Raw genomic sequence first — 22111 nt, forward strand, 5'->3', positions numbered from 1 at the left:
ATTAACTGGGATATTGTGGGTAAATTCAGTGTAATACTGTCATTTTAATGATTTTCAGAGTCAGAAATCAGACTTGCTTATATCTTAAGACTTAGAGAGTCATGTGCTGCATTAAAATTAAAAATTTTAAATCAAGCAAAGTTTTTGGAAAGTATTCCAACCACATCCTTTCCTTGTTTAAAACTCTTGAAGTATTTGGGGCCGGCCCCATGGCACAGCGGTTAAGTTCACACATTCCACTTCAGCAGCCCGGGGTTCACTGGTTTGGATCCTGGTTGCAGACCTATGCACTGCTTGGCACGCCATGCTGTGGCAGGTGTCCCACATGTAACGTAAAGGAAAATGGGCATGGATGTTAGCTCAGGGCCAGTCTTCCTCAGCAAAAAGAGGAGGATTGGTGGCAGCTGTTAGCACATGGCTAATCTTCCTCAAAAAAAACCTTGAAGTATCTTGTTTTCATATCAATTTTCTGATTTCCAAATTATTAGTAAGTTTTATTATTGTCTAATTTTGGTCTTTTGTATTCTCCTTCCAGAGATCATCTTCAAGTCCTCCTAGTCTGGGAGGACCAGGGGTGCACTGAAAGATGATATAGTAGAGGAATTAAGAAAAGGAAGGAAGAGTGAGGTTCCCAGGCCCAATTCTTACTCCTCTCCCCAGCATCTGACCACCTTCATCTCATCAGGGCTGGATTCCCCATATACCTTAGAATTAATTCCGTTATCTTGGACCTGACTACCCCAAGAGACTGAAGTGGGAAAGACAGCACACCTCAGACTTGGACCTCAGGTTGAACAGCATCAGGACAAAGTTCAGAAAATCATGGACACCACATCTAACATGGGTATTAAGCAAAATAAATGCTGAAATACCAATATTGTCACTTTCCTCTGTTATTGTAGTCTCTAATTAAGATATTTTGAGAGTAAGAATTCTTTAGTCAGCTTAAACAGGTGTTAAAGTTCTCATGTTGCTCTTTCATGGCTGTCAGATTTTTTCGTTGTAAATTAGTTGCAGAAACTTTGAGTCATTCGTCCTGTCTTGAGTCCTGCTATTCCTAGAGGGACGAGTACTTGAAAATAAGAACTTTTTGTCTGAAGAACTAGTATTTCTACCTCTTTGCATTATTTGTAGTGCGTCTAAACCATTTCTTTGTAACTTCGTCATAGGAACAATGTTGTACTCAAGGTGCCTTTTACACTCTCAGATCTCTGTCCATGGTAACCTTATTTTCTATAGTTGAACTCCTTTTGGTATTTGTTGAAATTCTTTCTCTTTTTCTTTATTCATGACTGGGAAAGCTAGTTTTTGCCCATGTTATCTTGATCTCTTTCACTCCTTCATCCTTCGTCCTTCTCAGTAAGTTATTACATATTAACCCTTTGTTGGGACTATGTTCAGGGTTTGCTCCCTGCTACCCCCAGCACTAAATCAATCAAATGAATGTGAGATGGCCCTCACACAATCTCCCACATTTGAAAGAAAGTTAAAAAAAAACAAATACTCTCCTGCTTGAGAGGATGTATTTTCTTTATATTTTTTAAGGTTGTTATATTTCTGTAAAGAACATTAAGGCATTCTTTATTAGGTATCATTTGTAAATTCTTTTCTTCCTGCATTATTGATTTGATTAATGGAAGGAAATTGGTTTTGTCTGTGAATGTATACCTTGACAGTATTTACTACTTTGATAATGGAGCTTGCTGTCTGAAATTTATTATGCATATAAAATTTAAGGTATTTTTATATCATTATTATTTTTCTTTAAAATGTATTTTCAGCTTCCTATGGTACATAAAGTTCTACAGTTGTATTATATAAAATAATCTACTTCTGAATAGTAGCTGAGATTGGAAGCATAGCAAAATTCATGCTTTTATCACTATTTGTAATGGTGGAAAGAGTATTTGTTAATGGAGTTATTCAATCAGGAGCCTACTGATATAAGATTGACCATTAATTCCAAAGCTACTTTGTCACCCGATAGGCAAGAATAAATTTGTTTAGCATGAATTATAAAAATTTTTATTGGGAACAAGTCTTTGCTTTTTTCTGTTTGGGGCATGTTGTTTCTTCCATTTTGGCTTCTTCACATATTCTCAGAGTTCCAATATAGATTTTAAGGTTTTTTTTTTTTAATGTAAACATTCCAGAAGGTAGTATGTAGGTCTCTCTTAGGTATTGTATTGTATTTATTAAAATGCAAGTTCCTTTGTCTCAGGCCATGATACAGTGCTTAAATTATTTTTTATGGTTATCTTGGTATTTTATGTAGTTATACTAAAGACTTTCATTTTTTAAAAGCATGTGGAAAGAAGGCTAGATGAGTAATAGAGGGACTGACATTAATTAGCAGTGATATCTTGAATGAATTATTTAATTTCTCTAAAGTTTGCTTTCATTTGTTATAGGAAGGAGTTATATACCAAATCGTTCTTTCTTATTACATTTTTCCTGAATCTGGTAGGTTGAATAAATGAGAGTAGGGCCTTAGAGGCTTAGGTTAATTAGGAGATACAGGAAGAGATTCTGCTCATTTCCAGTCTCTTTTTAGATCAGAAACCCTAGCTCAATTTAGTTTTCCTGGTTCTGTACCAGGTGTTCCCTGAGTTCCCAGAAGTAAATCATGCCTTAAGGATTTCGGAGAAAAGGCCCAAAGCCAATGTACTCCACAGGGGCACAGTGTTAGACAGTGCACTGACTTCGGTGCCTCCGGATTTTTAAAGTACTGCTGATTATCTGCTGACACTTTTTATTCCCACTACAGCAGATCAAAATGCCATTAGTCTTATTTGAAATAATATATTTAAGGACATCCTTTATTTTTAAATCCATGTTGTAATTATTTAGCTGACAATCTGGCCACCTGTATCTTATTGTTGGGATTTTGCTGATTAATCCACAACCATATCTCTTTAGTACCTTTATTAAAGTGGATGTTCTACTTCAGTATGTACCTTGCCTTGTTCTTGTTGTTTTTCTTTTCCTTACTAATTGCCCCTTTCTGATGAAAGGGAATAATGAATCATTCTGAAAGATCTCCCCTTTGTCTCTTAATAGAACCACAAATTCTGTCTCCACTTTTGTTATTATTATTATTTGGGATAAGGAAAACAGAAAATAAGGTTGGGTGTGATCCAATAATATCCAAACCTCATTTTAATGTTTATTGCGTGCTCTTCTCACACCCACCATTTTGCCAGTGTTTGACCTGGCTCTAATTTTTCCTAAAGCAATTGAAAATGATAGTTTTACTTCCTTACCTTGCTTCTGCTCTACATTCAGTAAGTGCCCGATATATGCCAGTTGATTACCCATATATTGAATGATATTAAGGGTAGCATCAGACCCAGGGAGAGCTCACCCCGCCATTGCTATCTTCTTGCCTTAGTTGAGACCAAGTCACTGTTGCTTTTTTAGTCAGTTGTGTGTATAAGCTGTGTGTGTCAGTTTTCTCCCTTTGCACTTCTCCCTTTGCATAAGATACTATTGTACTTAAGTACATTTGTACTATTGTATAGAAAAAATTTAAAGTTGCCCTTTTTAAAACTTTTTCTTGTTTATAATGTTTCATGTAAGATTAATTGGATAGGATGCATTTCGTTTGGAAAATATTGGAAACCTACAACCAGAAAAATTTACCTGCTGCTGGTTTAAATAAACTTTTAAGTAAGCACAAATATTAAGTAATATCCTTTAAAGATATTTTAAAAACCCCACTCTCCTTATTACTTCTTCTGCAATTACCGAGTAATACAGTGGCACTGAAGAAATTATGGTCAGGTTTTTTCAAAGAGCTGCTTCTCATAGGAAAATGCTTAGTAATGATGAAGACACGCCCTCCAGTTCAGTGGCCATTTTGTAGTGTAGTTCTCCTGGAGAAACAAGTGGGAACCATCAAAGAAAGAAGTGTGTGGATCAAAAGAATATGCTCAAGAGGCAGTAAATCTTTCATCTAGGTCAACTGGAGAAATTAGAACTATGCTGTCTGTGAGTAGTTTAATTAGTTGGACCAATTTTTATAACCCTTTTTAGCTTGCTTAATCTTTTTGAATTCTTTGATTAGATTTTCTTTTGCTGATACTGAGGAACAATTAAATTAACACTTGGCTTTGGGGCTTTTGGAATAGTAATTTAGAAGTTATGTTAAAATGTGTAAACTCCAAAAAGTGTTTCCTATTATTTTATAGTATCTTTATTTTTGCAAGATACTATTTTATGATATTGTCCAAGGTTTAGGGTGGGGTAGGATGGCAATAAGTAGTTATTTTCAGATTATACATTCTGATTGTGGACTGATTAAAGATATGTGAAAATTCTATAGTATATTGGCAATATAATGAATAGTAATGGGGAAGTTTATTTTCCTTTGTAGGGTTTTGTTAATTGTAAAAGTTTTAGCTCTATATATACCAAAGGCTTCTTCATTAAAAATAGAGAAAATAGCTACCTTGTGTAATTTAGTAATGACAGTCTTCCTCATCAGCTTATTTTATGGTGTTCTGTAGTTAGCGTGGAAAAAAAATAAGGAAATCATAGCAATTGACAATGGGAGTTCATTCTTTTCAATCATATTTTCCAAGAAAAATTGCTGTTCTGTATGGGATAATCATATTTAGACCTATAGCTTTAAGCTATATTCAAAGATAAAAGATTTTTAAAATATTTTAAATAGCTGATAAATAATTGTTCCCAGACAGTCTCCATCAAATCCTTATAACTACGATATCTCTTTCTTTAAAGATTTTGTTTTGGATAAAAGATATTTTAGAGGTTCTATTGACATGGTAGAAACTTTTAAAAATATATAACTTTCATTATGGTACTTTTTTCCTGAAGAAATTAAAAATTGATACAAATTTTTAAATAAAAATTACCTGTAAGTGATTTCGTAAATTCTTTTAAGAAGGGGATGGAAATCAAAGGCTTCTAGGTAAGCACAGATTTATGTAGGTGTGAAGTCTTCATTAACGAAGGTCCTTTACATTTCACGGCTTCAGGTGTCTGTGCCAATGCTTCCTGCCTCCTACTGCCTTCTGTCAGTAGCTGACTGCATTTTCCTGTTGCTTTTTGTGTTTTAATATAGACTTGCAGAGATCAAATAACATCTGACATCTGACATTAGTTAGCATTTTTCCAGGCCTAATAATACGGCTTTGATACAGTCTGACGTTTTAAATAAAGAAACTGTAGTAGTTGAGTAGATCATTAGTTTTGATATAGAAAAGTGTACATGATCATTCTGTTCTTTTGCTAAGCTATCAGTCCTACACCTTTCTTACCAGGCCTTCTGCTGGGCACCTTTTTCTGCACAAATAACACGTGAATATATTCTTACTTCAAAAAGTCTAATAATACAGGGAAAGCATCAGCCTTCCCTTAATCCCCTGTTTCTCCCCAGAAGTAACCACTGTAATCAGCTTTCTTCCAGATCATTTCAGTGCAATTAGATTCATATATACATATGTGCTAATATATGTGTGTAGGACACAGAAATATTGTATAATTTGACTTTTAAAAATGTAAATGGGGTTCTTAAATGGTTATAGTAATCAGTATTCTTTTTTTTTTTTAAAGATTTTATTTTTCCTTTTTCTCCCCAAAGCCCCCCGGTACACAGTTGTATATTTTTAGTTGTGGGTCCTTCTAGTTGTGGCACGTGGGATGCCTCCTCAGCATGGCATGATGAGCGGTGCCATGTCTACGCCCAGGATCTGAACCGACGAAATCCTGAGCCGCCGCAGTGGAGCCGTGAACTTAACCACTCGGCCACAGGGCCGGCCCCGCTCAGTGTTCCTCTATGTATATTTAAGCACACTTTTATAGTCATATCTGTAGAATAGATGCCTAGTGGAATTGCTCGGTCAATGGATATATACATTTATATTTTTATAGATGTACTCCCACTAACAGTGTTATGAAGTCTCTGTGTCCTCACACCCTTGCCAACACTAAATATGATCAGACTTCTTAATTGTTGCCAACCACCAGATAAAAATTATATCTTTCTTTTAATTTGCGCTTGTTCAGTGAAGGATGAAGTCTAACATATTTTCATTTGTATGCACTCATTTTTATATTTTTTTCTCTTTGAACTACCTCTTTGTATCTTTTGCCCGTTTTTGCATTTTTTTAAATCTTTTTCTAATTCGTTTATATGGGCTTATTATAAATTAAAGAAATTAGTTTTGTCACATATTAGCTAGATTTTCTCTCCAGTGGCATGAGTTGTTTTAAAAGCCCAATGAGCCGGACTTGAAAATAGTCTGTAAGAATAGAATACTATTGTTGTTATAGTCCCAAGATTCTTTACAGCCTCTTTCTAGGCTTGTGTAATCTGAGGCAAATATATATGAATTATCGCTCATCTGAAACAGAAATGATTAGGAATAAATGCACATATTATCAGAAGACTTAGGCTGACCTATTTTGAATTTTCTAACTTAATCTGTTAAATAAATTTTAAAATTACAAATCCAGTTTCTGGTTAAAAAAATACACAAACTATACAAAATACTATATTAGACCAAGTTAATGACTTTATTTACTCTAAGTTATTCACAATGTACTGGAGTAAAATACCAGCTTCAGCTCTGTCAGGCTGACTAGGTTCAAATCCTAGCTCTGTAATTTACTGTCTGTGACCTTGGCTAAGTTACTTGGTCTCTCTATTCCTTAGATTCCTCTTGTCTTATATGACCTCTGCCTCATTAGGTTACTGTAAAGATGAGGTGAGTTCGCACATAAAGCTGCTTAGAACAGTGCCTGGCACGTGTGGATACTCAGTAAAATGTTTGGTGCTGCTGTCGTTTGGGGAGGAATTGGCGGGGACGGAATCGGCCAAGCAGTTGGGAACCTATACGGACCATCCTTCTGTGAGGAAAAGGTACATCTGGGTAGACTCAAACAGAGTTAGCAGGCTTCACTGACATCTCCAAACCAGAGGTAATCACTGCTGTAACCTAAGAAATGGGCACACGAAGCAGGTCAAGGGCCATATCCAGACACCCACTACTTATGGCCCCATAGCCTGTGGGAAAGTGCAGCACTGGAATACTTTGTGTGTGTGATCTTGTTCATTTGGGGCCTGCTATGGCTCTATTAGCCTTGGTGACTACTAGACTAGTAGATTGGTAATCTACTGCCTTTTGACTATTTTTCTTTGAATTTATACCTGAAAATTTCCCTCTGGTTTCTGCCAGAATTATTCCCAATTGCTACTTTAACTCAGCTAATAAATATAGAACTCTCTTAAGGATGAAGAAACAGAAAAATCGTTGAGTCTGTAGATCATAGGAACACTAGTTCTGTGAAGGTTTGGAGGAGTTGAACCACTCCAAAATATATTCACAGGAAAAAAAAAAAATCCAGATTTGTGTTTCCAGATTGAAGAGAGTGTAGTTCTATGAAACTTCAAGCCGCCAGTGAAAGAGGAATCATTTGAGATGAGAACAACCTGAAGAGAGAAAAGATTTTTTTTAATGTGATTGAATTAAAAATTACACCATGCAGGGTCAGCATTTTGGACCTTACAGAATATACGATCTGATATATAAGTATATTAACCATGTCTTTTACTTTCTATATTCTGATGCATTTATCATCTTGGGGCCTTGCTGATCCTGGAGTGACTGCCCCTCCCAGGGTCAGCCAATTCCTAAGAGATAGTAAACTACTCACCTGGATGTGCATTTCTCACCTGGCCAGTATTTACCTGCCCTAATCCTCCCAAAGTCAGGTGCCAGACGCTACTAAGGACAGCCCCTATGCTCCAGAACCTACTCAATTTATTCAGACTAGCCAATCTTAAGCCTGTTTACCTTGCCTTGCCCATTCCTTCACACAAAAACCACAGTAAAGGCTCTTGCTCATCATTTCTCCTCTTTCTCTCCCTCCTTGTGCTGCCTCTGTGCTCTGCCGGCCCCCGGGGCATGGATTGCCCCCTTCCCTTGGAATCTGAGTATAATCAACAGTCTTTCAGTGCCAGTTGAACTGATCTGTTGGCCTCACCACACCCAAATGATATAACCTATATTTTAAAATAATAAGACGAACTTGAGAGAGAAAACTTGGTTATTCCTTCTAGATCTGCTTTTCCCTTAAAGAGGCTACTTTGTGTCATGGTTAAGGGTGTAGGTTTTAGACTCAGGCTAGTTAGCTTCACATTCTACTGAGTGACCTTGGACAAGTTATTTAACCTCCATATGCCCCAATTTCCTTCTAAAATAGGAGTAATAGTATTAAGACCTGTTTAGAAGTTTGTTGTTAGAAGTAAGTAAGGTATTAGAAAATATGCTTAATGCCTAACATATAAGCACCTCAAGAAATGCTTACTATTTTTGTTGTTACTCTTACTATTTTCCAGCAAAGGTTCTACTCTTTTCTAAAATATTGATCTCTCAGGGGCCAGCCCACTGTCATAGTGGTTAAGTTCACTCACTCCTCTTCAGCAGCCCAGGGTTCGTGGGTTTGGCCCTGTACACCACTCATCAAGCTGTGCCACGGCAGCATGTCACATACAAAATAGAGGAAAATTGGCATGGATGTTAGCTCAGGGACAGTCTTCCTCAAGCAAAAAGAGGTAGATTAGCAACAGATGTTAGCTCAGGGCCAATCTTCCTCACCAAAAAAAAAAATGAATGAATGAATATTTATTGATCTCTCTTAGGGCTCTCTTGTTTTCTCACACTATTTGTTATCTCTAGCTGCTCTCATCTACTCCGTATGTTTCTATACCTATATGCTACCATACTAGTTTGCCATCATACCTCTTTGCTAAAAACTCAAATCTATACATTCAGATTAGGCCACTCTCCAGATCACCATATATTTTAGGTCTAAGTTATTCACATTTGAATATCTCACAGGCATCTCTCTTTGCCTCCCTCTTCAGACTTGTTGCTCTGCCAATATTTTCTCTTTCAGTAAGTAGCACCACCTAATTGTTCAAACCAGAAACCTAGAAGTCCTCTTGGCCTCTCCACTGCCAACCACTTTCAGTCATAAACAGATACTAAATTTAGGGGGAAAGATTCGCAAACTAAAGAATGTTCATTACATTTTGGCAGAGGGAGTAGGGGTCAGGGGTAGGATAAAGAAAGTAATTTTGCATTTTATATCTTTTTGTACTGTTTTAATTTTTTATTTTAAAAATATATATTGTAGGTGCTCAATAAACACTATTTGGTTAGTGATAAATGGACAAATGATGATTGCCATTTGACTTTCCCCTTTTCTACCAAAATGATTTTTCTGGTGGAATGCTGTTACCACTCACTGATTGGCATCAGGAAGACAGAGCAGATAGTCTGTGAGGAACCAGAATGAGAATTTGGGCAGTAGTTGTTGCAGACTACAGATTGCTTTTCTAAAAGGGTATACAGCTCTTACAGGAGCTCTTCTGGGAAAGAGAAGGAGAGAGTCCAGAGGGTGCACCAGGGTTAGTGTGAAAAGAGCATCTAGGATTCTGCTGGCTTTTTCTTAGCCTTATGCTGGTGCTTGGATGTGGGCCTATAGCATTGACAGAAGTGTGCCAGTAACTAAAAGGAAATCACTCAGTAAGATGCCATTTGTGGAAGAAGCTAAATTTATTTAGATATCTTCCTTTCCTAGTTTTCGTATGTGTCCCAGTTAGTCAGATGTATGTTTCTTTTCTTATATTGAGGCCCCAACAGAAATTTTTTAATAAGGAAATTGTTTTAGGAAAACAAGTTCAGTTAGATGAGCATGAAGTTCATTTGAAAATAATCTTCAAATGTAAGCAAGTGCTGTAATTATTTTGGTTTTATATAATATTGATGGCTGGTTAAAATTTTAATGCATAAACTCTGCTGCAGTTATTTTGAAGGTAACTGATTTCAATCTTAGAAAGCCCGTTAAGTTTTTAGATTGCAAGTTATGGAAAAATAACTAATTTTCCATTTTTGTTTTTGCTTTTTGAATCCATTATTCTCCCAAAATAAAATGTAAAGAATGAAAGCAGCTACTGGGCTACTTATTTTTTGTGAATTTTTTTCAATATATGATTCCATATACCCTAAAACAGCGTTTCTCAACCTCAGCACTATTGACAGTTTGAGCTGGATAACTGTGGGGCTTGTTCTGCGCATTGTAGGATGTTGAGTATCATCCATGACCTCTACCTATTGGTTGCCAGTCCCTCCGCTCCTCAGTTATAACAACCAGAAATGTCTTCAGACATTGCCAAATGTCAGAGTGGGGAGATGGGACAAAATCTATTTTGATTGAGAACTACTCCTCTATAGGAGCGTAATGTTGTTTTTGTTTTTAATTATCTTGCTTAACAGTATTTTAAAAACATGGCTCCAACAATCACATAATTGAAAATTGCTTATTCCACAAACTACATTAGTTTGTAGAAATTAAATATGAATAATTGACGTTAATAGGTAATTAGCCATTTATTTGTACTGCCAGTGAGACTGGTAACTTGAAATCTTGTTGCTACAGGGTACCTTTGACATTTGTTGTCCTTAATAGGAGTATTGAGTGGCCTGGGCATTATTGCAGGAAGTTTGCAAGTCCAAATATTTGCCCAGGATTATCTGAATATTTTTATGGATACATAAAAGATCGTGTGCACGTTATACTAGTTGAAGAAAGGGAAAGTTACATAGCAGTCATTGTTTGTCCATTTATCACTAACCAACTAGTATTTATTGAGCGCCTACTATATATACTATACTTGTGTGATTAACTCACAAATTCATTGAAAGATGTTACTAAATGAACATTTTCTTTTTGTCATATTCTCTTTCAGTAGATATTTAAAGTACTACTATCGTTACATGGAAGTTTGTAAAGATTTGAGTGTTCTTAAGTTCAATAAACCTGTCTTTTTCCCAGATTAAAATAAGTTGAATTTTCTCAATTTTGCATTTTCTGCCATATTATTTTCTTAAATCTTTTATTACTAGATTTTAGGAAAATCTAGCATCTGATTTCTTTAAACTTTTATAATGTACTTTAAAAGTTATACATAGAAAGAGAGAATAATACAGTGAAAGCTCCATGTACCCATCACCCAGCTTCAGCCTCAGCAGCTGTTAACATTTTGCCAAACTGTCTCATCTATTCCTCTCCCACTCCCACCCTTTTTCTTGGAGTATTTCAAAGTAAATCCCAGATATTACCTAATTTCACCTGTAAATTCTTTAGTGTGCATCTCTAACAGACAAATACCCTCTTTTTTAAAAAAAATGCTAACTTCAAATAATTATCTAATAAAATTAATAGTAATTCTCTAATATCGTCTAATACCTAGTCTGTGTTTGGGTTTCCTTGAGTATCTCGAAAATGTCTTATAGTTGTTCAAACCAGGATTCAAACAAAGTCCATACATCACATTTGGGTAATATGTCCCTTTAGTCTTTAGCAGTTTTCTCCACCTCTTCCACCTTTATTATATCATTTATTAGTTGAAGAAGCTGGGTGATTTGATCTGTAGAATTTCCATATTCTGGATTTGGCTGATTGCATAGGGTAAAGGTGTCATTTGATTCAGCACAATAGTCTGTATTTTAACATACCGCTTTTTTTTTTTTTTTGAGGAAGATCAGCCCTGAGCTAACATCTGCTGCCAATCCTCCTCTTTTTATTGAGGAAGACTGGCCCTGAGCTAACATCCATGCCCATCTTCCTCTACTTTATATGTGGGAGGCCTACCACAGCATGGCGTGCCGAGCAGTGCCACGTCCACACCCGGGATCCGAACCAGAACATGCGAACTTAACTGCTGCGCCACCGGGCCGGCCCCTAAACATACCACTTTTTTATCTTATTTCTGCAACAACGTCATGAGGTTTGTTTTACCACCTGAACAAGTTTAAGAGCCGCATAGCATTCTTATTTTGTACTTAAGCTGAGACCAAGAGAGAATTTTCCTGAAACATAGCAGCCTACTTGGAAAGTATCAGACTACTCAGTATTTTCCTTGATACTTTTGAAAACCAGGTATACCATGGTCTTATGAGAAGTATCACAGAATGAAACTTTTTAGCAAGGATGTCACCTGTTTTGATTTTTTTTCTCCCCTGTGCCTCAATATTGCTTGGCATGTAGAAGATGTTCAGTTAGTATTTATTATTGAATGAGTTGCCTAATTCTGCCTTGTTTGGCCTATTCTTCCCTCTCTAAGCTAGAACTTGAAGAGTTACAACTTGTTCTATCTGTAAGGGTTTAAAGCAGTTTAGAAGAGAGAACCTAATAATAAAAGCATTTTACCCATCATCTCCATTTCTACACTAGGTAATCTTCCTTTTTAAATGCAAACCAGCAATAATGGTACTGACATTTCAACAGAATGACCATAAATCATGCAGAAAATAAACAATACATTAAATGAATGGTTCAAACTTTATATATCCATTAGTGTGAGATCTGCTATCTTTAATGGGGGGCATGAAGTGCAGGTGGTGTAGGACATAAATGAGTCATTTTCTTGAAGTGCTTATTCAGCAAAAATGTAGGGGTTTCCTGTCCGTTTTTGTTTATTTTTCTTGCAGAAGTATGTTTCAGCCATCAGAACAATCTTAGCACAACCAAAGACTCTTGGCTATCTTTCGTTTAGCAAAATTCTTTCTGGTGCTATGATGGGTGTTTTCTGTCAGCTAAAATTTACAGGAATAGTGAACCACAAGGATTTCCTGCGGAGAAGCTCCCGTATGCTGTGTCTGAGGTTTCTCGTGTTTCTTTTGGCAGCAGTCACATTCTCCAACACTACAAAATTATAGTTTGAGTCCAGTGCTAACAGTTTCTCTTCAAGAAAACAACTTTACTGAAACACTTGTGGTTCTATTTTGCTTGAACCAAGGGAAAAAGTTATAACAAATTACCTATCACTGCCTACTCTGCTATCCTCCCCAAAACGTACCTTTCTAAAGCTGCCATCAACCTATAATAATACTCACTCTATGAAGCAGAGAAATTTCTTTGTATGAGTTTATAAGCCTAATAGCCCAAAACCTCCAAATATAGTGGTTAGGGCTGTTACAATAGGGAGGCTTAGCTTGCTGTAAAAGAAAAACTAAAAATAAATGATTTGGGTGATCACATTTTAATACTAAGACAGTGTTTGCCTTTTTTACTCTCATCCTCTTGTGCATGCACAGAGTATGATAAGCTTATTCGTATGGTTTCATATTCCACATTAAAATTAACCTTTTCAAAACTATTTCTTGTCAAGTTTTGTTATGGCTATTTTTTGATAGTACAATTGTAAGAAAAGACTATTAAAATACTCCTCCCTTTCCAACTATCTGAGCTAACATCTGTTTCCAGTCTTCCTCTATTTTGTATGTAGGTCACCACCACAGCATGGCCACCAATGAATGGTGTAGGTCCGTGCCCAGGAACTGAACCCGGGCCACTCAAGCAGAGCATGCTGAACTTACCTAACTTTCTTTATATATTTCATCCAAAACAATAAATTCCAGCAGATTCAATGAAGAAGCAGATGTACTATTAAGCCAGACAGTAAAGAGATTTGCAAAAATGTCAAACAATCTACTTTTCTCAATACATTTTTTCATTAAAATTATTTACATTAATATTGCAATGTAATAAACAATAGTTTATTGTTATTTGCAGTAAATCAATAAATGTTTTAAATTTTTTCAGTTTTTATTTCTAATTTCAGTTTTAATTTCTAATATGATAAATATCATTAGGTATACACATAAGCTAAAGCTTTTTCGGATCCTCAGTAATTTTTAAGAACCTGAAGAATCTTGAGACTAAAAACATTTGAGCACCACTGGTCATGATGTGGTTTTCTGAGAGCTATCAAATAGTACATGGGCCAGTTGCAGTTTCAGAGAAAAAGTGATAGTAATTTTATCCCAAAACATTTTTTTAAATTAATGTAAAATAATTTCATTAAAAATCCCTTTGCATTCTTCAAAATTGCTCATGTGCTACAAGGTCTGTCTCAGTCAGTTCATCTTGGCTCATGTTCAGTTTGTTAACCAAGGGATGTTTGTTTTCATTTGTGTGTTATCATTGGTTAAATTTTAAATTTTATTTTGGCTTAAAGGTGATTGAAGCATGAAAGTAGAAATAAAACAGTGAAATAAATGCTACAACTCAGAATACTATCATAGACATAATGAATAGAGCTTTAGTGTTCATACAGTCTGAGTTTGTGTTAGAAAGTGATATGATTTGCATTGAAAGCCAAGAAGAGAAAAGTACAAATATGAAATATGATGAAGACTGGAATTAAATTTTATCATACCTGTAGTACCTTCATCTCTAGTCTCCAAAGGTTATCTACCCTGAAATTTTGTCAAATAGTTACATAAAGCCGTGAAACAAAGCATGGTGATGGTCATGGGAAGCCACCATTTTCCAGAACTGTAAAATAGGGCGTGAAACAGTGATGAAAATGATGAATTCTGTCACTGAAGATGAAGAAAACAGAACTACTAAGGCATCATTTGTCGTTGCATAGCACAAATGAATATGTCACACCTCTGACAAGAAGCTTGTGAAATCACCCAAAAAGTTAGTGAAAAGTTTACGTTTGGAGAAGAGACAGAATTAAGCTACTGGTAGAATTACTGTATCAAATGATACTGTTAGACATTATCAGTAGTGTATGAGGTAAACAATGCTGCTGTTTTTGTGAAATATGACATAGCAAGTGTTGCAGATTATGGTGATCCAAACTGAGTATGTATGCTCTTAGTTGATGTGCAAAACATACGGAGAACAGAGTATTCGTTGTTTCTCTTCTGTTTAATCACTTACAAGAGAATCAATGTTACAGATATTCCATTTTGTTACTTTGTGAGCTGTGACATAAACTGGAAAAGGAAGGGGCATTGGGGTCAGTGCTGACACAGCATCAGCTACGTATGCAGTAAGAAAAGGCATTACAATTTAAATAAAAAGAAGTTTGACCCCATCCATCCACCCGCCGAGCCTCTTCCCAGAGAACAGTTAGCAGTCAAGAGTGTGCCTCATGATCTCAATTGAGTCTTTAATTAGAACAGGAGTCAGCAGTGGGCCAGATTTGTCCCACTCTGTGCCTATTTTTATATGACTGGTGAGGAAAGAATGGTTTTTATGTTTTAATTTTTTAATTTTTATTATTTTTTCCCTGAGCTAACATCCGTTGCCAACCCTCCTCTTTTTTTTTTTTCTTGAGGGAGAAAGATTAGCCCTGAGCTAACTTCTGTGCCAGTCTTCCTCTACTCTGTATGTGGGATGCCTCCACAGCATGGCTGATGAGTGGTGTAGGTCCATACCAGGAATCCAAACGCGCAAACCCCAGGCTGCCAAAGTGGAACACGCAAAACTTTGACCACTTTGCCACGGGGCTGGCCTGGTTTTTACATTTTTAAATGGTTGGAGAAAATATCAAAAGAATGGTATTGTGTGATACATGAAAAGTATAAGAAGTTCAGTATTTCTGTGAGTAAAGTTTTCTTGGAACATAACCACACTCATTGGTTTATGTATTGTCTGTGGCTGCTTTCAGGCTACAGCAGCAGTGTTGGTTAGTTGTGACAGAGACCATATGGCCTGCAAAGCCTAAAATATTTACTATCTGGCCTTTTACAGAGAAAGTTTGACGACCCTTGAATTAGACTAACTCCACTTTGATCCATCTTATTTATTTTTCTTCCCCACTGGAGTTCATTTGAAGAAAGGGTTCTAGTGCCTTAAAAACATGTGTTTTTTCTTAAGGTATGTAAACTTTTCAAAAGGTCAGCCCAAACAAACTAGCATTCTTCCTCTTTTGCCACTCTGGGGGCAGAGCAGGGTGGGGTTCACTGTTCAGTTTGAAAATACAAGGCGATTGTTCAAGGCAATGTTTGAAGATACATTATGGGTGATAAAAAGATTAACCATTTATGCCATTAGAGATTTTATGTCTCGTAGAGAGATAAGAAACATAATTCCTCCTCATATTATAAATTTTCGTATATTTTTCTCAAAAGAGATTAAACATAGCTTAAACAGGAGGCATTGACTCATCTTCCTGGTCTCTCAAATTGATAGCAAGCAAATTGCTACCAGTCCAGCAAATTCTCACACTTCCTCGTTTTTCCAAACTGAAAGATTCCCTAAAAGTATTGGTCTAGGTTAGCTGCTGCTCCTTTGTTTCCATAGCAACCAGTGCATTCCTGTACTTATTAATTTGCTTGGTGTCTCTGTACTACACTATAGGTAAGCTTTGTTGGTGTCTTGCTATCTAGACACAGGAGGGACTGTTTGTAATTTTAGGTGGTATAGTGTAATGTTTCAGAGTGCTGGTTTTGGAGTCAGACCTGTCCTGCTTTCTCTAGCTGAGTGAATCTGTTTCCTTATCTGTGAAATGAGAATAACGATAGTAATGATGATGATGGTAATACCTTTTAGAGTTTGTTGTGAACCTTAGCTGAGATGATGCGTGTAAAATGCTTAGTTAAGTACTATGCAGCTGTGTTGCTGTTGTTGGTGTTTTGGTGTTTGTTTTTATTCTAACAGCTAACATAATGTCTTTTTAAAGTATTAAATATTTTGTTGAGTGGAACCAAGATTTATTTTTAAACACCTCACCAACTTTGTGCTTTAGAGAAGGCTAAACATTAAAATTAAAGCTTGATGTTTCTTTTTGATGGGGTTGGGGTGACTTTTTTGGTCTGTTTCAAAATCTGTGCTCTTTCCACATAGATTATATAAAGTTGAAGTATAAATTGAGTGCTTACTGTGTGCCAGAGACTGTTTTAAGTGCTTTATATTTATACAGTCCTCATAAGAACCCTCTGAACTAGGTGTTATTATTATTCCTATTTTTAGATGAAACAGCTGAAGAATAGAAGGATTATAAATTGCCAGAGTAAGAGGCAGAGGGAGAGGGCCTGCCCCGTGGCCGAATGGTTGGGTTCACGTGCTCCACTTCAGTGGCCCAGGGTTTCGCCGGTTCAGATCCTGGGCTCGGACATGGCACCACTTGTCAGGCCATGTTGGGGTGGTGTCCCACATGCCACAACCGGAAGGACCCACAACTAAAAATACACAACTATGTACTTGGGGCTTTGGGGAGAAAAAGGAAAAATAAAATCTTTAAAAAAAAAAAAGAGGCAGAGTTGGGATTTGAACCTATAGTCTGGCTCCAGAGTTTCTATTCTTAACCCTGGCGTTCTAATGCTTTTGTTACTACACCATCCCTCGTTTGCCATATGCTTGTACGTAAGCTTATCTTAGGTAACTTTCTTGGAGTTTTAAGTTTGTATACATATTTGAGCTTAAATGAATTAATATGGTATGATAAAATTATAATTAATACAATGCAATCATTCTTAATTCTTCTTAGCTTCAAGTAATACAGTAACTGTTTTTTACTCTTAGGCGCTGTCTATAGCCAGGATTGGCTATTTTGAAGCAATCTGTTCTAATACTACAAAAATGTGGGCAAAGAAGTTGCTCAACAAATCTATTTATATTCCTAAATTCATTTTTTTCTAACTGGTACTCACTCCAAAAATGTCTGTGTGTTTTATTTAGTTTTTCCTTTTTTGGGTCCCTCTCTTGAATTGTTTGTTGATTTTTTTAAATGTTAAATGGCATTAAAGTTAAGTGACAGATAATTCAGTTCTTTATAGAAGAAGCTCTACAGAGTTTGGATATACTGGTCGTGATAGTTGAGTTTGGTAATGAAATTCAGTATGGAATTTAGCCTCTATAACTTATGAAATAGTAATGATCTTGAAATTTGCTTTGTTTTATGTGTCTCTTTCAGAATTCTCCACTTTACCAGTACTTACAGGATCTGGGACACACAGACTTTGAAATATGTTCTTCTCTGTCACCAAAGCCAGAAAAATGCACAGTGACAGAGGGACAACAAAAGCCTCCTACAAGAGCCCTGCCAAAAGTAAGAAAGCATGCCCATTCTCTCTGACTTGATCTTTACCTTAGTGATTAAACTGCCTTTACCATTACCCTTGCAAAAAGCAAAAGCAAAATGCCTTGTAAGCACTTTCATGTCCTCCCCGACACTAAGACTTTATTTTTTATTTCATCACTAGTACAAAACTGTCTGTTTAGATAAACATGAATCCTTGCTGTTTCCTACTCTCTCATGGGTAATTTCTATAATGAATGGAAATGAATATGGTTGAGGATTAAAATATATTATTTATTTAAATATTGAAATTATCCAGAGGGAACTAGAAAAACATACTAAAACCTTAGTGAGAACCTAACTATTAGGACTCCTATGTTAACTGGAATTTTTTTCTTTAAATATTTTTTTTAAGAGAGCACAAATTATAAGAAAGCAAATTGATAGGGTATTTCATACACAGTTTCAAGGGTATGTGATAGAGTGGGTATATTTACCTCAATTTCTGATGCCCTTTGTATCTGCAGTATTATATATTTTTATACAGTAAATATCTCATAGTTGATGTGCAGCGTGGTGATGCTTAGATAGTTGAAGAATCTCTATTAATTATGTTCTATAAAGTGCATTGACTAGGGGCCGGCCTTAACCACCCAGGTGTTGTTTGCATGTTTCACTTCAGCAGCCCAGGGTTAGCTGGTTTGGGTCCTGGGCGTGGACCTACACACCACTCAGGCCGTGCTGTGGCCTCATCCCACATAGAGGAACTAGAATGAACTGCAGCTAGGATATACAACTATGTACTGGGGCTTTGGGGAGGAAAAAAAAAGAGGAAAATTGGCAACAGCTGTTAGTTTGGGGCCACTTTTCCTCACCAAAAAGTATACCTTTAAAAAAAATGCATTTACTAGGTTCATTTGTGTTCTATTAGCCATATTTACTAAAATAAAACAATATTGCAGTACATTTCAGTTTTAACAAAAGGAATTCTAATTTAATGGGAAAGAATGTAACCAGGTTACCTCATTTTTTGAGCATTCTAGTTTAATCAATGTTTTATTACAAGACTCAATTACTTCCAGGAGAAGGCTTTTAAAGTTTTCAATTAGTGATTTACTCTGTTAATAGAGAGGTGACGATCTTTTCTCCCATCTTCTTAGAAAAACACCTAAAATGTGAGGTAACCTACTTGGGCCCATTTGCAAGAGCAGAGTAAACACCAGAGAAATCTTTTTTTGACTGACACCCGCAAGGTGGAAGTTAGGAGAGGTAGAGCTCACAAAGGTCAGAACCAGTTTTGCTCTTCCTATGTAATACTTAAACTCTTTCTTCTCCTTGCTTCTTTCAAATATGCATGTTCCTGGGAAGAGTTTTGAAAGCAAAACCTACAGATACATGTAATAGGTTATTTATAGATTAAAACTTGAATTTGAGATTACTTGGCGACAAGACAATGAAGGAGCCAGGGGACAATCTTTGGGTGGGAGATAGGCATTGACCTGTTCTATTATTTTTTGTGTGCATGTGCAAACTTGGATTTTGTAGGTGTTTAGTCCTTTTCATTTATGACAGGTGTTTTTACATGTAGAAATCTTGTTACTAACTTAGAAACAAACAAAATGGGAGTTTAAAATTTCACCCCCTCAGAAATTCAGGAACAATAAAAAGCGTAGCCAGAGGATATTTTTTTAAATTACCATGTCTAGAAAGTTTATTTAGTTTTCATATTACACATTTCAACAGTAGGAGCTGTATTTTTTTTTAATGGAGTTTTTCTAAATCTGAGGCAGCTAAATTTTAGAAAGACTTGTTGTACTATTTAGTTCCTTCTTGGGATATATTTTTAGAATTGCCTCCCCAAATTCTGTTCAAGAAGGGAAGTGCAAATTTATTTTCTTTGGAAAGCAAATGTTTTATATAAGGTGATTTCATGATGAAACAATAATTAGCATTAATTACCTTTTTTTAACTTTTATTTTTTAATGTGGTTAAGTAGTTATTGAGTAGTCTGTCTTGGTTATCTCACCATGAATATTCATTCTCTGTCTCATTTTCTGGTTTCTTTTCCTGTGATTATTCTTTTTTTAAGATTTTTTATTTTTCCTTTTTCTCCCAAAGCCCCCTGGGTACATAGTTGTGTATTTTTAGTTGTGGGTCCTTCTAGTTGTGGCACGTGGGACGCCGCCTCAGCATGGCTTGATGAGCTTTGCCATGTCCGCACCCAGGATTTGAACCAGTGAAACCCTGGGCTGCCGAAGCAGAGCACGAGAACTCAACCACCCGGCCATGGGGCCGGACCCATCCTGTGATTATTCTTAAAGGTTCTTTTCATAAGGTTTTAGCATCAGGCCTCTTCTCTGCTTGGTCTGTTTCCTCTGAGCAATCTCATCTACTTTCTTGCTCTCTTTGGCCACTTACATCCATTCTCCATCTTTGCTGAGTTCCATGCTTATTAGACATTTCCACCTGTTTGTGCCCCAGGAAACTCAGGTTTAGCATGTCTAAAATAGCTTCTTTCCTCAGCACTTCCAAAACAAACAAAATATTCTTTCTATGTTCCCAAATTATCAGCCTCTCAGTTATCTTACTGTTTTCCATCACTCCTACGTTGATTTGATCATTAAGTGATGTATCAAGTCAACTTCTGTGTCTCTAAAGTCGAACCTTTATCCATTACCGTTTTTGCTAGCCTAGTTCAGGCCTTTATCCTTATTTAGCTGCACTATTAACCATCCTCCTAATCATGCTTCTTGGCTACCGCAATTCCCTGCCAGTACAGCCTCTGCACTCTTGCCAGTTATTTTTCTAAAATGCTGATTTTTATTGTTTAACTTCCTTGTGTAAAAACCTGTGGTAGATCCTCACAGCCTACAGGGTAAAGTCTAAACTATTATGGCATGTAAGGCCAAAGTCCTTTAAAACTCATCTCAGAGAACTTTTTTAACTTCATCACTATTTCCTTCTTCCCTTGGGTCTTAGCTTTCCCAAACTATGCCACCATCCCTATGGCATGTGCTTTCATGGCTCTCTCCTTTATTCTTCCTGTTACCTGGCCTGAAGTGTTCTTCCCTCCTTTGTTGTTAAATTCCTACTCAGCTGTTAGGGCTTAGCTCCAGTGTTACCTCCTCTTGCCCTCCTCTTTTCCCACACTTTTCCACACTTTACATTGGTTTGTAATTATTTGTACCATCTCTTCTATGCTGAGTTCTTGAAAACAGCAGTTAGGTGTATTCATCTTTGTTCCCATGACCCTTCTTTATTTATTTATTTATTTTTTTGAGGAAGATTAGCCCTGAGCTAATGACTACCAATCCTCCTCTTTTTGCTGAGGAAGACTGGCCCTGAGCTAACGTCCATGCCCATCTTCCTCTACCTTTTTATGTGGGACACCTACCACAGCATGGCATGCCAAGCGGTGCCATGTGCGCACCCGGGATCCAAACTGGTGAACCCCCGGCCGCAGAAGTGGAACGTGGTCTCTTAACTGCTGCACCACTGGGCCAGCCCCCTACCTATGACCCTTCTTTAGTACCTGGGATATAGTAATCACTCAATGCGTGGAAACTTCATTTACTGGCACGCTCAAGAAATGGGCTATTAAGGTAAATTGAATTTTTGGTTGATTCAATAATGTAACTTTTATTTCAACATGAGACAGTTTTTCTAAAATTGATTAAAATATCTTTCTGCCTTAGTATTGTGGAATGAAATGTTCATAATATTTGAGAACATTCAACAGTTTGTTGAAATCCATCATCATGTTGACATAGATAGTGTTTCCAAGATAAATGGGCTACATCAAGATAACTTCTGACTGCATTTTAAAGATCAGATTTCAGGTCTCATTCCAAACTTACTGAATCTGAACCTTTAGTGTGGAGGCCCAGGAATGTAATTCTAAATTCCCAGATGATTCTGATGTACAAGTACATTTGGGAACTAATAAGGAGGCTGAGACACGCTGACAAAGCATATAACCTGGATGGTTTTTTCCTCTCTTTTTCTGATAAAAATTCTGATTAATTAGAAGCAAGTTATTTAAAGTTTTTCTGCTGTTTGGGTGTGGTTTAATAATCCTGTACAATGTCATTTATTTCCTTCAGCGAGGCATCCTGTTAAAAGTGGCTGAAACCATCCAAAGTTGGATTTTTTCTCAGTGCAATAGGAATGATGACTTACTTCGCAAGTTGGTAAGTGTTTGCTTTATTTCTTTTTGTTAATTTTCAGGGCTCCAGTTTATTAGTGAGAGAATCAATG

The 22111-nt window shown here is 36.5% G+C and overlaps 1 protein-coding gene across 15 annotated transcripts in view; it reads left to right on the plus strand.

Annotated features, from left to right (window-relative positions):
- The window catches only part of VEZT (vezatin, adherens junctions transmembrane protein), a 75312-nt gene that overhangs the window by 9281 nt on the left and 43920 nt on the right, over positions 1–22111 (plus strand). For 10 of the 15 annotated variants that reach the window (XR_011433689.1, XR_011433690.1, XM_023631499.2 and 7 more), the window contains exons 2-3: positions 17750–17884; positions 21958–22044. Coding sequence is in view for 13 of the 15 variants with exons in the window: in XM_023631499.2 (XP_023487267.2) it covers positions 17750–17884; positions 21958–22044 (222 nt within the window). In the remaining 2 variants the exon portion in view is untranslated. Of the gene's footprint in view, positions 1–3849; positions 3991–17749; positions 17885–21957; positions 22045–22111 lie in introns of those variants that run through there. The other 5 variants (XM_070254336.1, XM_070254337.1, XM_070254338.1 and 2 more) reach the window with 4 other exon arrangements.

This window comes from Equus caballus, chromosome 28 (assembly GCF_041296265.1).
Source record: "Equus caballus isolate H_3958 breed thoroughbred chromosome 28, TB-T2T, whole genome shotgun sequence".
NCBI classification, from domain to species: domain Eukaryota; kingdom Metazoa; phylum Chordata; class Mammalia; order Perissodactyla; family Equidae; genus Equus; species Equus caballus.